Raw genomic sequence first — 18,820 nt, forward strand, 5'->3', positions numbered from 1 at the left:
CTAAACCTCCATGTTTCTTTTTCTTTCAAATACCACTTGCAAAATATTTACACCCCCCCCATCCTTCCTTTTAGATCTTCACTACTGGTTCGTATGAGGGTAAGAAGAACCTGATTTATTGCCAGCAATAAACCTTGGATTATGTGCCGCTTCAAACATCATCACCACCATCATTAATTCTCCAATACACCTTATGTTTCAAAAGAATCCTACTTTTCAGCATTCCTAAAAGCCTACCATAATATACCATTGCCCTCACCTTCAAAGTAAAGCAGAACATTACTTGGCATCATTCATTTACACTCCCCCCTACCACTAAAAGAAGGACCATAGCATATGCTTTGTATTCACATGAGAGTTAGCCTCAGGCTTACGGGGACCCCTGCTATGTCCTTCCCAGCAGAAAGTAACATCTTATCCAACCAGAATATGGATTTTATCTGTAATCAGAATCTGTCTTCACCCACGATCTGATCCTGGATGGGGGCGTGGGTGGAGAGAAGCTTGGTATTTGACATTTGACTCTGAAACATTACAGAGCTATAAGAAGCAGGCAGAGAGGATGTGTCGAACAATGAAAAATACCCAACCCACTAATCTTACATCTGATGAAACATCACTATGGGTAGATATATTAATACTCACAGGTATGCAAGCATTCCGTTACAGTGGTAGCATCAATAAGATAACCATTGCAAAGGCGGCAGGTTATATGGGCATTGATGTCCCAAAGCTTAATCTTCCTCGTCAGCATCTTTGGTGTCTGCAAGAAAAACAGGGCCATCAGTTTTTCCAAGTGTGGAGGTGAGTGGCCTTTGCAAATTTAAATATTTGACGTTCATGATAAGCCTGCAATACAGAGAGTGATTAGGTTTTTCAATGTAGCTTTCTTCCTAACAATATTTTACTTGAAAAGAAGGGTCCTGGTTTAAGAAAATGAGAATGAATATCCACTGAACTATCCAATCCAATTACTAAAGGCAAGTTCAAAATTTGGTATTCTAGACCTAATGCTGCAATATTTATTTGCAACTAAGTTTTTTACATTCTACACAATCAGGTTTAACTGGGGCCTAGTTCTCAGAAGTAGCAGGTAAGGTTACTGGACTGCACCACTTCAGATTGCAGTTGGGGGCAGTGATGGAAGTATGGATTGTAGGATCCCAAATTAGAATGAATTACTAGCATAAATTTCAAAAACTTCCAAAAATCCCCACGTTACTGGGTAGAGTCTCACATGATTCTATCACACAAACACATACCTGTATTTAACCCTGGAGTCACAGTAGACAATTCTGAGCCAGGTGGGTCAACAGACTGACTAAGTATAAGGAAGCTTCCTAGGTCATGATGTTGTAATGGAGCTTACCTCTGAGTAGGAATGTATACGATTGAACTGAGTAGGAATGTATACGATTGAACTGACCTTAGACTGATATAACCTGCAGCTGACTTCAGGTCAGTTAAAAAGCAGCATGATAGGAATCCAGTATCTAGGAATTTGGAGTCGCTCGGTCTGCAAGGAATTGTTGAAAGTCTGCCTCAGGGGACAGATGTTACATATTTTATTACCTTATGAATCAAAAGTCTGTGTAACTTTGGGGGTGGGGACTAATGTGTATGTTGGTAGCGTAAGACAATAAGGAATGGTTAGTCATCTTCCTTCTTTCAACTGCGACCTTTGAACAGAAGTTAAAAACAAGTCTCCATGTAATCTGTGTGTAATGCATGCATGTGCGCTTTCATCAAGAATAAATTCCTGAACCCTAAATTTGGAAGGGCTGGGGTAGGGGGGACCTTGACAAAACAAACTGTTAAAATCTCTCAAGAACGTTATGAAAACACCCAAATTTGATGAGCAAGTTTGGCTCATAAAAAATATACAAACTCAAAGTTCCCAGAAAGCAGCTGAAGTATGACATACTAAAACTTATAAGTAGGATAAAAACACCTGCTCACATTTCCTCACTGGGAAAATCTGCACTGGAAAAAGAGGAGTATAGCATTAAATAATTAAAAACGGGGGGGGGGGGGAGCTAGTTTTACCACCTGTTGCAATGGTATCCTACGCGGCAGGTGTCACCAAATTAACATGCTTTTCAGTGAGAACTGCTGAGACACTTTGGCTCGGAAAACATTTTAATTAATTTTTATTTTGGAACACATTTCATAATTTCATTGCAATAAGGGTAATTCAATGTACTTGTGACTTCAGATTACTTTAAGATAATGCTGCACTGACCATTTTCCTTTGCTTTCCTGATCAATGTACATGTCATTCAATAAAACTAGCTAGCAGGAGCCAAACTCAAGATTCTTAGGGGGGGGGGTCTTTTTATGATTAACTATTCTCTCCCCTCAAGAGGCCTTCTACAAATTATTGTGTAGATTGTTAGAAATGAATCATTCATATGTTTTTATGTCCGATGAAGGTATTGCATATCCATCAAAGCCAAACTTTCCAAGAGAAATCAGCATAGGCAATTCTCCATATGACAGGTCCTTAACGCTGGGGGAGGGTTGTATGCCACAAAGTATGACTGATTCAACTGTCTCCTATGTCTTTCACCACCCCCACTTTGCTATATATTAATACTGTGTCTTGCCTGAACTGTATTGCTTCCTCCCCACCCATCCCCATAGCCAGAGTAGCAAGAAACAGTGTGACTAGCCCAAGGTCACCCAGCAGCTGCATGTGGAGGAGCGGAGATGCGAACCCGGTTCACCAGATTACAAGTCAACTGCTCTTAACCACTACACCACACTGGCTCTCTATTTCATACACTGATACTGCTGGCCAAGCACTTCTGTCTTGCTGGTCACAGCCCGGACATATGGATCAAGACAAACTCTTTGAGCACACACACAGTTCCACTGCAAACTCCCGTGAAACAGGGAGACGGATGGCTCTCCCCCATGGCGGCACTCAGTCTTCTCTTACAAACACCAACTGTGCTTGAGGAGATGAAGGTACTATAGTCTGGCAGCAGATGCCTCTTGCTCTCCATGGGCCACTGCCCACAGGTACCAAGCTTTCATTGGGCAGGCTTTCCCCATGGCCTACAAGGAATGGGGTATCCATTCCACGTAGGCCCCAAGGAAGAGCATCCCATGACCAGCAATCAGGATGCCCCTGCCTGTTCCCGGCCTACTTCTTCCAGCCACTCTTTGTTCTCAGTATCAACATGAAGTTGTGAGCCATGAGGGGCACCACAGCAGTTACCTTGCTACTGAGCAACTGTCCAAGGCACAGCAGCCCTCCTGGAGGAACTGGTCATGCCACAGACCTTTCTTTTCAGGCTCTCTTCCATCCCAGGTGCTATTCACTACGATTTGGCTGCAATCCTAACCCCCTTTCCTCAGGGAAAGCCCCACTGAATTCAACTGGACTGACATCTGGTCAAGATTGTGCACTCATGCTCTTTTACTGCCAGGAAGCGGTAAATCCCTCTCCCCGGTATGATCTACTTTCAGACCCCCTCCATGAGAATGCCACTTGTTCCGCCTGGCTTCATCTGCAACCTATGTGCTTCTGGCACATGTGACTGGGTCTCAATGCTGAGGGAAACCAATGTGTCACGGTGCATCTGTTTCCGGTCTGCTGCCAATAGGGAACTGCTGAGTAGTTTCTCTGGTGTTGCTCATCTTCTCCCTATTCCCCCTGGTGAGGTTCAAACTCCATTTTCCCTACCTTGTGCCCTATACAGTGAGCTAATGGAGTGCACTGTTGTCAGTGAGTGGTTGCAGTTTCCTTTGTCCTTTATCCTGGTACTTCCCTTTCCCTGCTTGGCAAAAGACACTTCTACTGCTTAAGTGAGTCCTGAGCTCTTGTCTCAAAGAGGGCTCTATGCTCTCTTCTCCGCGGGCCTCCTTCCAAGGAAGCTTTCAGGGCTCTATGTTATATGGCCCCTCCTTCGTTCTCTTTACATGCTGCAATCAAAAACGTACTTGCAAGGAGTATGTGTTGGCAGGGGAAAATGTACCTCTAAGTGCAAGGATGCCAACAGCTTTTGGTTGCTGGTGTCTTCCTGCTCACATGGTGGAAGATGCTGCCTTTACCAAAGGTATCATGGACTTTGGAGACACTCAAACTCAGGACAAAAGGGAGAAACGTGCTAAGAGGAAGGCACGTTTGGCAAACCCTCACCATGATCAACTCCTGTCTGGAAACCTATGTCCCCACTACGGAAGGATGTGTGGATCCATAATTAGCCTCCACAGTCACTTATGGACTCACTGTTAAGATTGTGTTCATGGAAGACTATGAATGATCACCAAAGGAAGAATAAGAAGGTTTCATTATGTCTGATACACTGAGTCTGGGGTGAGCTGAGAGAATGTGTAATGGGGCAGATCTGTGTCAGCGTAAATAGCCCCCCATCTCAGTATCCAGCTCAAACATCCATTTCAAACTTTGCCATATCATCTCCACAACATTGCCAAACTGGCCAGCCATGACAGCTTGGTGGTGGGGGTGCTAGTTTTGCTCCATTCTGTGCTTTTCAGAGCAGTGTGTTTCTCCCTTCTACTTCGGGCTGGACGAGTGTAAAATATGGTAAATGTTGCAATAGTATAATAGCAGTTTATCTCTCCCCTTGGTGTATTTGAGTGTATTTGCCCATGGAGGATCACGTAATGGCCACATCTGTACATCACACTAAGCCAAACCATGCTGAGAACATGACAATGGCCAGTCCTTTCACAGCCCTGAAAGTTGTACACTATCTCCTCCTTAACAACAATTCTGGGTTCAGACAACACAATAAGCAAAACTTTGGCTTATCTCCTGTCTTGTGCTGACCTAAAAAAGCCTGGGAAGGAGCAAGGTAGGTCTGGGACTCAAAACATTCATGGCAAGCCATACTCTGGCACCATATAAAGCAGTGCCCCCGAGATCTGAGATATCAGACACTGAGAAGTAATGCTAAACAAAACCATCTAATCCTCAAAATAAACAGCATAATCTTAGCTAATAAATGCAAACAGAAAATTCATGTGCTTCAGAGGAAGTGGGCACTAACTGTGGTTAGAAGAATGAACAGCAGCTGCAACAACCAGGACTGCAATCTTCTGCAGTTCCATGCCTGGGGAATCCTACACAGAATATGACATTTGTCGAAGGGTTTGCATGACAGAAGAGCCACGAGAGCACATCCAGTGTACATACTTTTACAGTTTAACAACAGTTGCAGGGGTACATTGGGAAATTTGATTGTAACTGCAGTGGGGTGGGTATGTTAAACCCTTTACTCTGTGCTGTTGTTTAAGTGAAAATCATCTTCTGAAGCTATTAATAATATGGATACCTGTATGCTTTGTTTTCTCTTGCAGGGCAAATAGCAGCCTAATAGGAAAATGTTACAGAGAGAATAGGGTTAACACATTGTCTCAAATGGATGCCTACACTTCTAATTGTATTTAAATTGTTATTTTTTTAAAAAAATAAAAAAATAAACAGTGGGAGAGCTAATACTTACTCTCCTCTGGTCATATCTAGTTTGGCCCCAAGATAACCTCAAGCTTTTCTGCTTCTGAAAACAGCAATTTCCTAGCTCCCATGGCATAGTGCTTTGTGTTGGTATCCATCTGTCTCGAGAGACAATGAATCATAGAATCATAGAGTTGGAAGAGACCACAAGGGCCATCGAGTCCAACCCCCTGCCAAGCAGGAAACACCATCAGAGCACTCCTGACATATGGTTGTCAAGCCTCTGCTTAAAGACCTCCAAAGGAGGAGACTCCACCACACTCCTTGGCAGCAAATGCCACTGTCGAACAGCTCTTACTGTCAGGAAGTTCTTCCTAATGTTTAGGTGGAATCTTCTTTCTTGTAGTTTGGATCCATTGCTCCGTGTCCGCTTCTCTGGAGCAGCAGAAAACAACCTTTCTCCCTCCTCTATGTGACATCCTTTTATATATTTGAACATGGCTATCATATCACCCCTTAACCTCCTCTTCTCTGAAATGCACCTCTGGGAGTGAAGTCAAGCTACTGCACTAGCAGTGAAGTCAAGCTACTGCACTAGCCGCACTGAAGTGACCACCCCGGGGTGTAAGCCTGGGCAGTGTGTATGGAGGTCCTGGGCTGCCCAGAAGACAAGACACCACCACCCCAGCCTCGCTGATGGGGTTTCAAAGGAAAGCAGAGCAATATGTCTGGCACCAACTTGGTGGCAGGAGTTGCCAGAAGGAGGTGTGCAAATCACCATCCAACTGTCTGAGGGTCTCCACTCTGGATTTGTGTTAGGTTTACTCCGACTCCTTAGCAGTGCTATTTTTCAAAAAAAAGACATGCCAAAACTCACCATGAAAACCTCCCTCATTCTCTTAGAATGGCAATAGCACCCGCTTGAAAAGTGCTGAAACTGACTTCTGGCAAGTTCCGGCTGAGAAAAAGCCCTGCTCCTTAGCCTTTTCTTCTCCTGAAGATATTCCACAAAGCAGCAGAGATTTAGCATCAGATTTTTCCTTCTCCTAGGTGGGCTACCTTTCCAGGTGGATGAGCCCCATCTGCCCCTCACTTCCCTCTACAGCATGTACAGAAACCATCTTCTTGACTGCTGAACCCAATACTAGTCTTGTCTGCTCCATCTGCCAGAGCCTGTCTTCGCATGCTAGGGAAGTCCCTAACTCACCAAGGGTTGAGTCCCATCGGCTACCCTCACCTGGTTTAGCCAACTAGCCAAAGCCGTTCCCAGGGTGTGGTCGCTGTTGCATGCTGACAGCTTCTAGGATTCGCAGGTGAGAGATGAGTGCAGGGTGGTGGACAAACTACCCCAGAAGAAGCCGGGTTAGCTTAGAGTTTGGGTGACTCTCAGTAGCCTTGCAATGATAACTTAACCACTCAAAGACTCTTCTGTGACATTCCAAAACTTTGAACACATTAATAATAATAATAATAATAATAATAATAATAATAATAATAATAATAATAATTTATTATTTATACCCCGCCCATCTGGCTGGGTTTCCCCAGCCACTCTGGGCGGCTTCCAAAAGAATATTAAAATACTGTGATACATCAAACATTAAAAGCTTCCCTAAACAGGGCTGCCTTCAGATGTCTTCTAAAAGTCTGGTAGTTGTTGTTCTCTTTGACATCTGGTGGGAGGGCGTTCCACAGGGAGGGCGCCACTACCGAGAAGGCCCTCTGCCTGGTTCCCTGTAACTTGGCTTCTCACAGTGAGGGAACCGCCAGAAGGCCCTCGGTGCTGGACCTCAGTGTCCGGGTAGAACGATGGAGGTGGAGACGCTCCTTCAGGTATACTGGACCGATACCGTTTAGGGCTTTAAAGGTCAGCACCAACACTTTGAATTGTGCTCGGAAACGTACTGGGAGCCAATGTAGGTCTTTCAAGACCGGTGTTATATGGTCTCGGTGGCCGCTCCCAGTCACCAGTCTGGCTGCTGCATTCTGGATTAGTTGTAGTTTCCGGGTCACCTTCAAAGGTAGCCCCACGTAGAGTGCATTGCAGTAGTACAAGCGGGAGATAACCAGAGCATGCACCACTCTGGCGAGGCAGTCCGCGGGCAGATAGGGTCTCAGCCTACGTACCAGATGGAGCTGGTACACAGCTGCCCTGGACACGGATTTAACCTGTGCCTCCATGGACAGCTGTGAGTCCAAAATGACTCCCAGGCTGCGCACCTGGTCCTTCAGGGGCACAGTTACCCCATTCAGGACCAGGGAATCCTCCACACCTACCCGCCTCCTGTCCCCCAGAAACAGTACTTCTGTCTTGTCAGGATTCAGTCTCAATCTGTTTGCCGCCATCCATCCTCCAACCGCCTTAAACGTTTCTTGTGGCAGGAATCAGAGCATAAAGGAGTTCTTGCCACTGACAGGAATTCCCTAGTTCCAGTTAGGAGGGTAAGTTCAAATATTTTATAGTGATGCAATTCAAACAGATTTGGGGATCTCCATTGACATTCTTTATGTGAAAGAGTGTCGAGATATTTCAGTTGAATAAAAAAGTTATTCCTACATTTAAAAAACCCTCAAGATTAAAACAGTTACCTCAACCTCCCTGAGCTTCTACACAACTGTCGCACCATAACACTAAAGGCTAACATTAAAAGCAACTTATACTGGACCCATAACAAATCTGATGTTGAGGCTAAAACAGGTTCTATCTGGTGGGACAGCAGCAATTTTATTGTTTACAGTAAAACTAAGCGTTTTGAAATTTTAATTATGACTAGAACTTCAAAAGCACCGATTTCAATTTGGGTGTGCTTGTTGTTTTCAATCCCTGTTTCCCCTTTCATCTATTTAAAGTGAGAAGCGAGAAGTCCAATTCCATCAGTAAAGCGCTCTTTTCCCAAATAATTCTGGAAGCACATGTGGTCAACATACCTCTTAAAACTGCATTTCTTTTCAGAGTCTGCCATCCAGAGACCTGAAAAGAGAGAGGAAAACAATCTGTTAGGTAACACTACGATTGCCAGAACAAATACCAGAGATTTAAGGAATATAGGTAAATATTTCAATGCATATATGGGATGGGGCTGACATTAAATGATGGGTGTCTGTCACAGTGCAGAGAAGAAAAATTAGACATATGAGGCTAACAAGAGATACATGAACTGAAACAAAGTGTAGATGTCATTTTCCCCTGCCACCACAGGGTGACAGAAATGAGAAGTATTTCTGATCCTTTTCCGGTGAACTTATTTCTGTCAGCATAAAATAGTCAAGCTATCAAAAGGCCAACTGCTTTCCTGCTTAAAATAGGTCACTGGATAAAATCCCTAGATCCACAAGATCTAGTATAGAGGGTACAAGAGTGTAACCTTTCGCAGAGTTAAACCAACTAGTCTGACACTGTTTTACTTTTGCTGTTTCTGCTGCCCTGGGCTCCGTTGACAGGCAGAATAATTATGATATAATTTTTATCATAATTATAATAAATGGATGGCAGCACCAGCCAGCTCTGCTCACTTCTTGTTTCTTAGTCCCTAGTTTTTCTGGGACAAAACTGGGACACAGGCTTCAAAACTTGATTCCTAATACATGTATTACCTGTCTTGCGACCCACATGCAATCCGCTATTGAGACTTTCTTCATCTACTACTCTGTGACAAATGTCATGACAAGGTCCAAATCTATTGTATTTCTACAGATGTACATGAATGCCTTTTTTCATTACAGTGGTACCTCGGGTTACATATGCTTCAGGTTACATACGCTTCAGGTTACAGACTCCACTAACCCAGAAATAGTACCTCGGGTTAAGAACTTTGCTTCAGGATGAGAACAGAAATCGTGTGCCAGCAGCACGGCAGCAGCAGGAGGCCCCCTTAGCTAAAGTGGTGCTTCAGGTTAAGAACAGTTTCAGGTTAAGAACGGACCTCTGGAACGAATTAAGTACTTAACCCGAGGTACCACTGTATTTTCCTGCCGGAGGATAAAAAGCATTTTCTTGCTATAAGAACAAAAAAGAGATGGCCACTTGGGAATTCATTTTTAAAAGGAACAAGTTCAAGAAATCCAAAAGGCACTAATTCCAGCTCACCACCATCCAGTTCACAGTTCAATTCAAGTTCATCTGAATCACTGTTTCCCAACCTATGGGTCATGACCCACAAATGGGTCGGGATCTGAATAAACACATGTCTCTGAACATCCGGATGGCTCAGGTCTTACACTGTAACACTTGGGAACTGCTGTCTGCTGGCAGATCCAGTGACAGTTCACCACAAGGCGCTCCTTTGGCAGCTGTGCATCACAGATGAGCTGTAATAATCACTCAGAAAAACTCCCCGTACAAGTGAACCATCACTGAACCTGCTGCCAAGGTTAGTTAAGTCAATGGTAATTTGAAGTCTGCTTAGAAACTGAGAAGGTTGAGTAGGTGCAAAACCCATTTGCAAGTGATGTCACGAAGTCCTCACTGTGCAAAAAGAACAACTCCTTCAATTGTCATGTGATAAGACCCTGTAAGATAACTTCTGTAAATGAGGCGCTCTGAATTTTGCTTTCATGTTGCCACAGAGTATCTAGAGCTTGCTGATGAAGCAATATTTGCTGCCATTTGGTAGCAAATAGCTTTTTGATACAGATTTTTCAGGAATGGCTGCTATGAAGCCAAAATACAAAAACAGGTTATGTATCCATAATGATATGAGAACCATGTCTGATACCATTAAAGCCTACATTCAACTACTCTTTGACAAAATGCTAGTTTAGCAATCCCACTGTTATTTGCTGAAATGGACTTCAATTAGAATAAAAATATTTAAACTATTAATATGTTGTTAGATATAACATGGCTTGTGTAATTGTATGTTTTAAAAACAAATTACAACAGTTTATGGAGGAATATCCTGCAATCATATGGTTGATGTTCTTACATTCCCATAAACAAAACTATGGGTAACTTTTTAAGTACTATAAACAATTCAACATATTCCACATTAATAAGGACATTAAGTAAATTGTTGCTTGGATGCCTCAAGGTAATAAAATACAGTGGTACCTCGCAAGACGAAAAGAATCCGTTCTGTGATTCTCTTCGTCTAGCGGTTTTTTTCGTCTTGCGAAGCAAGCCCATTGAAGGATTAGCGGATTAGCGCTATTAGCGCTATTAGAGGCTTTTAGAGGCTTTTAGTGGCTTATCCGCTGATCGGATCAGCGGATAAGTGGCTTAGCGCTATTAGCGGCTTATCTGCTGATCGGCTTAGAAAAAGGGGGGAGGGGGAAAAAACCAGCAGGAACTCGCAAGACATTGTCGTCTTGCGAAGCAAGCCCATAGGAGATTCGTTTTGCGAAGCACCTCCAAAACGGAAAACTCTTTCGTCTAGCGAGTTTTCCGTCTTGCGAGGCATTTGTCTTGCGGGGCACCACTGTACACAAACATGCAATTAAAATGCACAAAACCAATGCCTGCCAATGACCTGAAGTCCAAAAAAACCCTGATAAATTTATGGGTCACTATACCAAGTGAAAAGGTTAGGAACCACTGATGCACATGATTGCAAACAAAAATTCAGCATTCACAAACTGTTGTGCTGAAGAATAAAACATACTTAAGAAGACTAAGAAAACATCAAAACACACAAAATGGGATGTGAATTGTTTAATTTCCACACACACACCCCCCAACAATTATGATCTTTAAGCATAAAGGCTCAAAGGGTCTAAAGAGTACAAAAAACATGTAAGAGAATGAACCTGAACTAGAAATTGTTCAATGTTATACCCCAAATGAACTTAATTCATATGCAGTGCACCTGACAATTATGGGCACTACTTTCAGGTGTAGTTAAGAGATTTTTGAATTTAATTAGCATTTCTTGCAAACTGCTTTGAAATGTTGTTGCAATTACTCTCCCTCCCACTCCATGGGGACTAACATGCAAAGGAGGAAGCAGAAATGAACTCATTTGGGACAGCTCCTCCTGCATGTACAGGGTGAGTCTTTTAAAAGAGGCCCCGTGGAACATGTGTACTCTGTATCCACGGAGCCTCTTTTAAAGGACTCACCCTGTACATGCTGAAGTTCCTGAAGGCCTCCACATTCTGGGGGCTGAATGTCTGCAGTGGGACACCTGCTCTACTTGACTAGATGTTCTATGCAAGCTAGAGTCCTCAGTTGTAAATTGCCTCCAACACATGGACAGTAGAAATGACCACGGAAACATAAAGTGGGGGGGGGGCTAATGGGCTCACCCCGACTCTCCCTCTTGCACAGTGGTAACTATATTGAGGGGATAATGACTGAATAAGACTTAAGAATATGATTTTTCTGAAACAATGAATAACTGACACCTAAGGTACAGTGAAGTGGGACGCGGGTGGCGCTGTGGGTAAAACCTCAGCGCCTAGGGCTTGCCGATCGTATGGTCAGTGGTTCAAATCCCCACGGCGGGGTGCACTCCCGTCGTTCGGTCCCAGCGCCTGCCAACCTAGCAGTTCAAAAGCACCCCCGGGTGCAAGTAGATAAATAGGGACCGCTTACCAGCGGGAAGGTAAACGGCGTTCCGTGTGCTGCGCTGGCTCGCCAGATGCAGCTTGTCACGCTGGCCACGTGACCTGGAAGTGTCTGCGGACAGCGCTGGCTCCCGGCCTATAGAGTGAGATGAGCGCACAACCCTAGAGTCTGGCAAGACTGGCCCGTTAGGGCAGGGGTACCTTTACCCTTAAGGTACAGTGAACCACTGCTGTTACACATATAGCTGAAAATTAACTACTCTACAACCAAATACTAATTGGTAACCCTTCCAAAAATCCTTCAGCTTCCAGAGATGAATTACCACCCCTAAATTAGTAAAATCAGTTTAATCTTCCAAGATTAGCAAGCTTAAATATCCTAGTCAACAATTCCTGCCTTTGAGCTCAAGTAGCTCTAGAAGCATGTTCTCAAGTCAGAAGAGGAATGCAGTATTACTGGTGTCTTAAGCCCTCTGTTCACACAACACAAAGGCAGGGGCTGCTCCGCTCCCATATGCGCTTACTTGCACACCTCTCACACACTACATTTTGTAGTTGCATATACATAACTGTACATCTAAAAATGTAGTGTAAAAATATTTCAGGATTCATGTATCATACAGATACACTCAGCAAGGAACCAGGACTGGCTGCAGCTCCCTGTTGCAACCCCAGGTTTGCTGCTGAGTAGATGTTTCCGTGCGCTGCTCTGGTTCGCCAGAAGCAGCTTAGTCATGCTGGCCACATGACCTGGAAGCTGTCTGCGGACAAACGCCGGCTCCCTCAGCCTATAGAGCAAGATGAGCACACAACCCCAGAGTCGTCCATGACTGGACCTAACAGTCAGGGGTATCTTTACCTATATGAGATAAAGGACCACCACTTACAGAATATTGCAACCAGAATGATCAAGAGGTTGAAGCATCTTTCCCTTGAGAAAAAGGTAAAACTAATGGCAGCTTCCTGTGCATACATTGCACATAAGTATGAAGTCTGACTATTTTCTGGGCATACTTATTTTTAAGAGAGTATTTTAGACTTCTTTGCACAAGATTATTTGCTAAAACAACTACTGATTAAGCGGTGGTTGCTGTAAAAGAAAATCAGTTCTCTGATCAGTGTTTTGGCAGGTTTAGTTTACAGTGAGCTTTATACTACAGACCAATTAAATGTAAATTTTTGAAGGTATTAAGACTGAATATTAGACAATCACCAGTGACAAATTAAGCATCATTCATTCAAACACTCATAAGTGTGAGCAATTTCTTTCACCTTCCTCTTCAACGACATTTAATGAACAGATGGCACAAAAGGAATGAATCAGAACTATCTAGTTAATGAAGTTGGGTGCAGAAGTCCAGTCGTAACTTGCTGGTAATCATGCAATGAGAAGGGGGAAGCATACACTATTCTAGTCCATTCCTGCCTCCTTCACAGACTTCAAATTGTCATATGATTCAAGGCACTGCATTTGGCTGCTAACCTCTCCCTGTTTTAGATTAAGAGAAGAAACAAGCTCACATGCAAGACTGGGGATGATTATGACAATGATTTTGTACACTAAGATGCTCAACTCATTGTACAATGACTCAAAGCTAGTGGGCAATTTGATAAAATAATGTAGACCAAGGGTGGGAAACCCTCTGTATATTGTTGAATTTTAGTTCCCAGCAGTTCCAGATAGCACAGGCAAAGGTCAGGGATGATAGGAGATGGGAAATCTACAGAGTCAAGGCTCCCCACCCAATGCAAACTTTTGATTATCCAAAAAATTGGACTTGGACTGGTAACAAGCTAAATTCAAAGAATAGCCTTTGACTATGCCACACTCAAGAGGAGACCCAGTAAAATCAATGGATTTAAGTTAATTAATTTAAGTCCATTCATTTCAATGGATCTACTGTCAATATGACTTTGTCAAAGGGCACTTAAGACACATAGATAGCATTATAGAGTTAACTGAAAGGTTATGATCTGGGGATTTCCTATCCATAGTGTCTCTGTCTGGTCACAGTTTATATGCTCTCATTCAGCCTATGAAGGCCTCTAGGGCTTCTAGGCACCAGTTTAGGACATACACAGCCTCTCCTGGTTCAGATGTTCCAAAGAAATATAGAAGGGTATCATCAGCATACTAGTGACACTTTGCCACAAATCTCCCAGTGACTGACCCCACTGGCTTCATATAAATATTAAATCATTTTGGGAGGAAATTGTTGCCTGTGGCTCCCACAAATCAATTGCCAGGGGGCTGAGACACAGCCATCCAATACTATTTTCTGGAACCAACCCAAGTAGGAGCAAAACCACTGTGAAATGGTGTCCCCAACCTACAAAGATGGTCCAGGAGTATAATGTGGTGAATGGTATCAATGGTCACAGAGAGATCCAAGCAATCTCAGCATGGTCACACTTCCCCATCCCGAAGGTCACCTTTCAGGGTGGCTGAGACCAACTCTGCCCCAAAACCAGACCAGACTAGAAAAGCATCAACAGCTGAACCAGCACCACCCTATCTCAAAAAAGGTGTGTTGAAAGTAGTTTGCATGCAATAATTGGCATAAACCTCTGCTCCCAAAGTGGTTTTCCCCCTTGCATGGCCACACTACCACCTCCTCCAAAGCAGCAGGGACTATCCTATCATGCCACAAAGCATTCATCACACCTTGGAGCTACCCAGTAAAGCTTCAAGGACTGGCACTAATCAGCCAGGATAAATATGAATCAAGAGAGCTTGTAATAGGCTGTGAAGTTGCAAGCATCTTGACCACATCCTCAGGCTTCATTAACTTTGCATTTCTGCTAAAAGGCCACCATCTCCATGATGCCTAGATCTCCATACAGTGACAGCTTACATTACTTCAGTACTCAAAGCAATGGCAGGCCTTGCATTCATGAAAGCTATAGAAAGATCCAAACCAATTTGATTTTGAAAAATTACCAATACTATTTTTGAAATGTAAGGAAATTTCCACATTCTGTTTTAGAGCCCCATTGCACTAAAAAACAACAACACAACTTTCCCAAAAGAGTAATGAATACAAAATATGAAGTACACAGAGCCATCAAACACAACAGAAGCAAATGCAATAGTGAGAATGCTAGAGGGATTTTAACAAGAAGAAGAAGAAAAGCTTCAGTATGAAAGTAGTCTTAAAGTATTTCTGAACTCCAGGGGACCTAGCTGTAAGGGGAAAGGATGCCTATGAGCCAAAGCAAAATTCCACCAAACCCAAATATCTTAACAATGGACCTATATTATGCACACATAAGAGGTTTCTAGGATATAAAAAGACTAAAGCTTGCAGAGCTTTTAGAAACCATCCTAACAGTCTTGAACTAAACCTGAACTTTATTATCAACTGCTATAAACTGCAGGCAATGGGCATACTACACCCGGGAGCCCACATCTCAGATGTCTCATCAAGTTTTGAATCAACTATTTGTTCAGGGGAACTGGAAGCACAAAATTTGGCACCTCTCACCATTAGAAGTTAAAATTCAAGGTTAGGGGGATCTGATTCCTACCCTAAGCAACAGCTCACAAATGCATTTCACAGTAATCAGAATAAAACAGTAGTCTAAAAGAAAAAGGTAGCGCAAGCAGAACAAAGTGGTATCGACACTTATGGGCCTTCCCATAAACTCATAAGATCAGACATAAACTTCAATCCATGGTCTATTGTGATGTCCAGGCCACCATCATCTACCATTGTTTGCAAACCCAGATCCGAAATTATGCTATGAGACCATAATTTGGGCAAGCTGTGACTTGGCATTACTGTACATCGAAATCAGCAAAGGGCGGCTGGGAATGTTGCTCCAACTTCAGTGGCTGCTTTTTGATAACCTATTCTCAGACAACATGGATGAAGAGGGTAACAGCACAAACCAGAGATGTAGTTTTCTAGAATGCAGGTACATGAGCAGTGGCCGCACATCGTGACTTCCATCACTAGACACAGGAGCAAATGAAAAGCTTTATTATTCACTTAAACTGCAATCCTATGCACACTTACCTGGCGATTAAGTCCCCTTTAACACAGTAGGACTTACTTCCAAGCAAACATGATTATCAACTGCACTGTTAGTATATTTATATCCCGCTCAACCAAGATTGGTTCCCAAAGCAGCTTAGAGCAGTTAAATGCTTCACAAAATCCAAGGGTTAGTACACAGCAAGAGTACTATTTAAGAATCACAAGCCATTTATACTAAACTCACAGAAAAAAATAATTTGAGTGCAATAAACAATAAAACTCAGTATCTCCAGAATGTCTCCCCAACTCTGTTCTACTCAGCGTAGAGGCAAAAGGGAGGCAGGAGTGGGTGGAAGTGTTCGATTTTTAAAATAAATAAAAAAGTTATTGAATTTATATACCGTCTTATACTCGGAGGTCTCAGGGCAGTTCCATGTCTTCATCTCATTCCTCCTGGCATTCCAGCTGCTGCTACAACTTTTGCTTCTACTTCTGTCCACTGACTTGCCTGGACCGATCAAGGTGCCCTCATTTTTTAAAATCAGAAGTTGTTAGTCCTGTCAGCACATGAACCCATGTAGCCAGGGTTAACTGCATTTCCCCCCTTTTAGCCCTGATTAAATTCCTTAAAACCCTGAAAATAAAGAAAAGCTTATGGGCTAAGCACCTGCTTTGGGGAGAAAGCTCCTGCCTGACAGGTCACTCGTTTTCTATACTGAAAACTCACTTAAGTCAAGAAGGAAGAATCTGTAGGCACCAGAGGCAAAATCAGCTTGAGGGGAACACAATTTAAGCATGCATTAAGTGTAGAATAGACTGCCCTCTCGGCCATTAATGAAACCCACCTTTGCACAGTTTGACCTTTCAAGGCCCAGCTGGTAACAGGTAGAGTTTCCTTTGCTGCTTACCTAATAACCCACACATACGAACATCCTTTTCAAAGTTCAGTGCTAATTAAACCTCTGGCAAACTGATTCTGAGCATAAAGAATGCCTAAACTAGATGATGAGTCACTAATACAGTAATCATGAAATATGATTTCAGTGACTCTGCTCTCTGCTTCCTTCAAAATTAGCATTTTAGAAAATAATGTGGCAAGTTTGGGCTTCTAATTACTCTTAATAGTAACAACAACCTATGATGCGAAAAAGGTGCTGTGCATGAACACAGCACATCATTAGAGGGTAGTTGGCACCTTAGACGAGGTGCGGGGGGCATTTCCTCCCCCCAATGTTGCTCAACTACAACTCCCATCATCCCTGGCCATGAGCCATACTTGCTGGGGCTGATGGGAGTTGTAGATCCAGAACATGTGAAGATTCAAAGGTTCCCCACACCTGACCAAACCAACCATCTCTGCCTTGAGAAGAGAAGTTTTATGTGTTTTGAACTTTGCATTTATAGTGCAGGCTATGACTTCCCAACAGTGGAAAGTTGCCCTCCGGTGGGGAAAGAAAACACGCAAAGCCCTAATTTGGAGTAAGCTCAAGCTTGGATAATAATGCCCAGTTGCAGGCTTTTCAAGAACAGCCCTTTTAATTTCTTCAGCATTTTGAAACTGTCTCTAAATGCCCACTTCACACTTCCTACAGAGACAACTTGAAATATAACTGGAGAAGCTTTATTTTTAATGGCAAATATACCACAAATGCCTTTTATACAGCCTCTAAAAACATTATTTCTTTCATTTGCATGAAAATATGCAAAGCATGCTTTATGCTATGGAAAAAATAAAGTACTGACTCATGCAAGACTCAGTATTAAGCTGGTTATTAATACCCTACAACTGGAATCTTTTAGTGTTGGATGGGGATTCCCAGTCAGTGTTTTGTTTTGTTTTTGAACAGGCAAACCATTAACTTAGAACTTCGGAAGAGAAGTAGGAGCAGGATTTGTATTGTTAATTCATTGGGATGGTGCTTTGTTTCGTTTTTCTAAGTTATTCCCCCAACCATTAGCTGTTTCATATGCTGACTTCTCAGCATTTACATATCTAAGCTCTGCCTATTACCCTTTTGATGCCTAGAATGTAGTTGCACAAGTAAGTATGTACTGTAAGTAAATTTTTATTTATGCCAAGACCGGGCTCAGGGCTAAAAAAGGTAAAGGTACCCCTGCCCGTACGGGCCAGTCGTGTCCGACTCTAGGGTTGTGCGCTCATCTCACTCTAGAGGCTGGGAGCCAGCGCTGTCTGCAGACACTTCCAGGTCACGTGGCCAGTGTGACGAAGCTACTCTGGCGAGCCAGCACCAGCGCAGCACACGGAAACGCCGTTTACCTTCCTGCTATAAAGTGGTCCCTATTTATCTACTTGCACCCGAGGGTGCTTTCGAACTGCTAGGTTGGCAGGCGCTGGGACCAAGCAACGGGAGCGCACCCCGCCGCGGGGATTCGAACCGCCGACCATACGATCTGCAAGTCCTAGGCGCTGAGGTTTTACCCACAGCGCCACCCGCATCCCGACATCAAATATCAAATACATTAAAAACACAAGTTACATCTGCACGCTGCTCCCCCTCAGGGCCTCTTCAAACTCCCCTCTTCTGTTGCTCCTAAATCCTAATCCCCAGTGAAATAAAACCTAAGCACCTCTAACTGCATTTCATTTGCACTCAGCCCTGGTTTCCCCTGCCACCTCCTGCGTTTCTTTCCTGCATGTCCCCACATTTAGACTGCAATCTCTTCTGAATCAATGACAGAATATTATGAAAAATGGAAAGGATTTGCTGTGACAATTAATAACTAGGATACAAAAAAAGGGAGGAGTGAGGAGGTCAAAGAAAGAAGGTAATGATAGTTAAGGATTGGAGAATATTGGATTTGTTTTTAAATGTTTGTGGCTTATTTTTGCCTTTTGATTGTGTTGTGTTACGTGCTTTGTTTTTATTTTTTGACTTTGATTTTTATT

The 18,820-nt window shown here is 43.2% G+C and overlaps 1 protein-coding gene across 8 annotated transcripts in view; it reads right to left on the bottom strand.

Annotated features, from left to right (window-relative positions):
- Window positions 1-18,820, bottom strand: part of PCGF3 (polycomb group ring finger 3) — a gene marked incomplete at its 5' end in the record, with an annotated part of 56,007 nt that overhangs the window by 19,317 nt on the left and 17,870 nt on the right. For 2 of the 8 annotated variants that reach the window (XM_083481984.1, XM_083481979.1), the window contains 3 exons: window positions 646-763; window positions 5,307-5,344; window positions 8,357-8,399. In XM_083481984.1, the coding sequence (XP_083338110.1) occupies window positions 646-754 (109 nt within the window). Of the gene's footprint in view, window positions 1-645; window positions 785-1,369; window positions 4,227-5,306; window positions 5,345-6,305; window positions 6,423-8,356; window positions 8,400-18,820 lie in introns of those variants that run through there. The other 6 variants (XM_083481985.1, XM_083481986.1, XM_083481982.1 and 3 more) reach the window with 6 other exon arrangements.

The sequence above is a fragment of the Podarcis liolepis genome, assembly GCF_965112155.1.
Source record: "Podarcis liolepis genome assembly, chromosome: 17".
NCBI classification, from domain to species: Eukaryota; Metazoa; Chordata; class Lepidosauria; order Squamata; family Lacertidae; genus Podarcis; species Podarcis liolepis.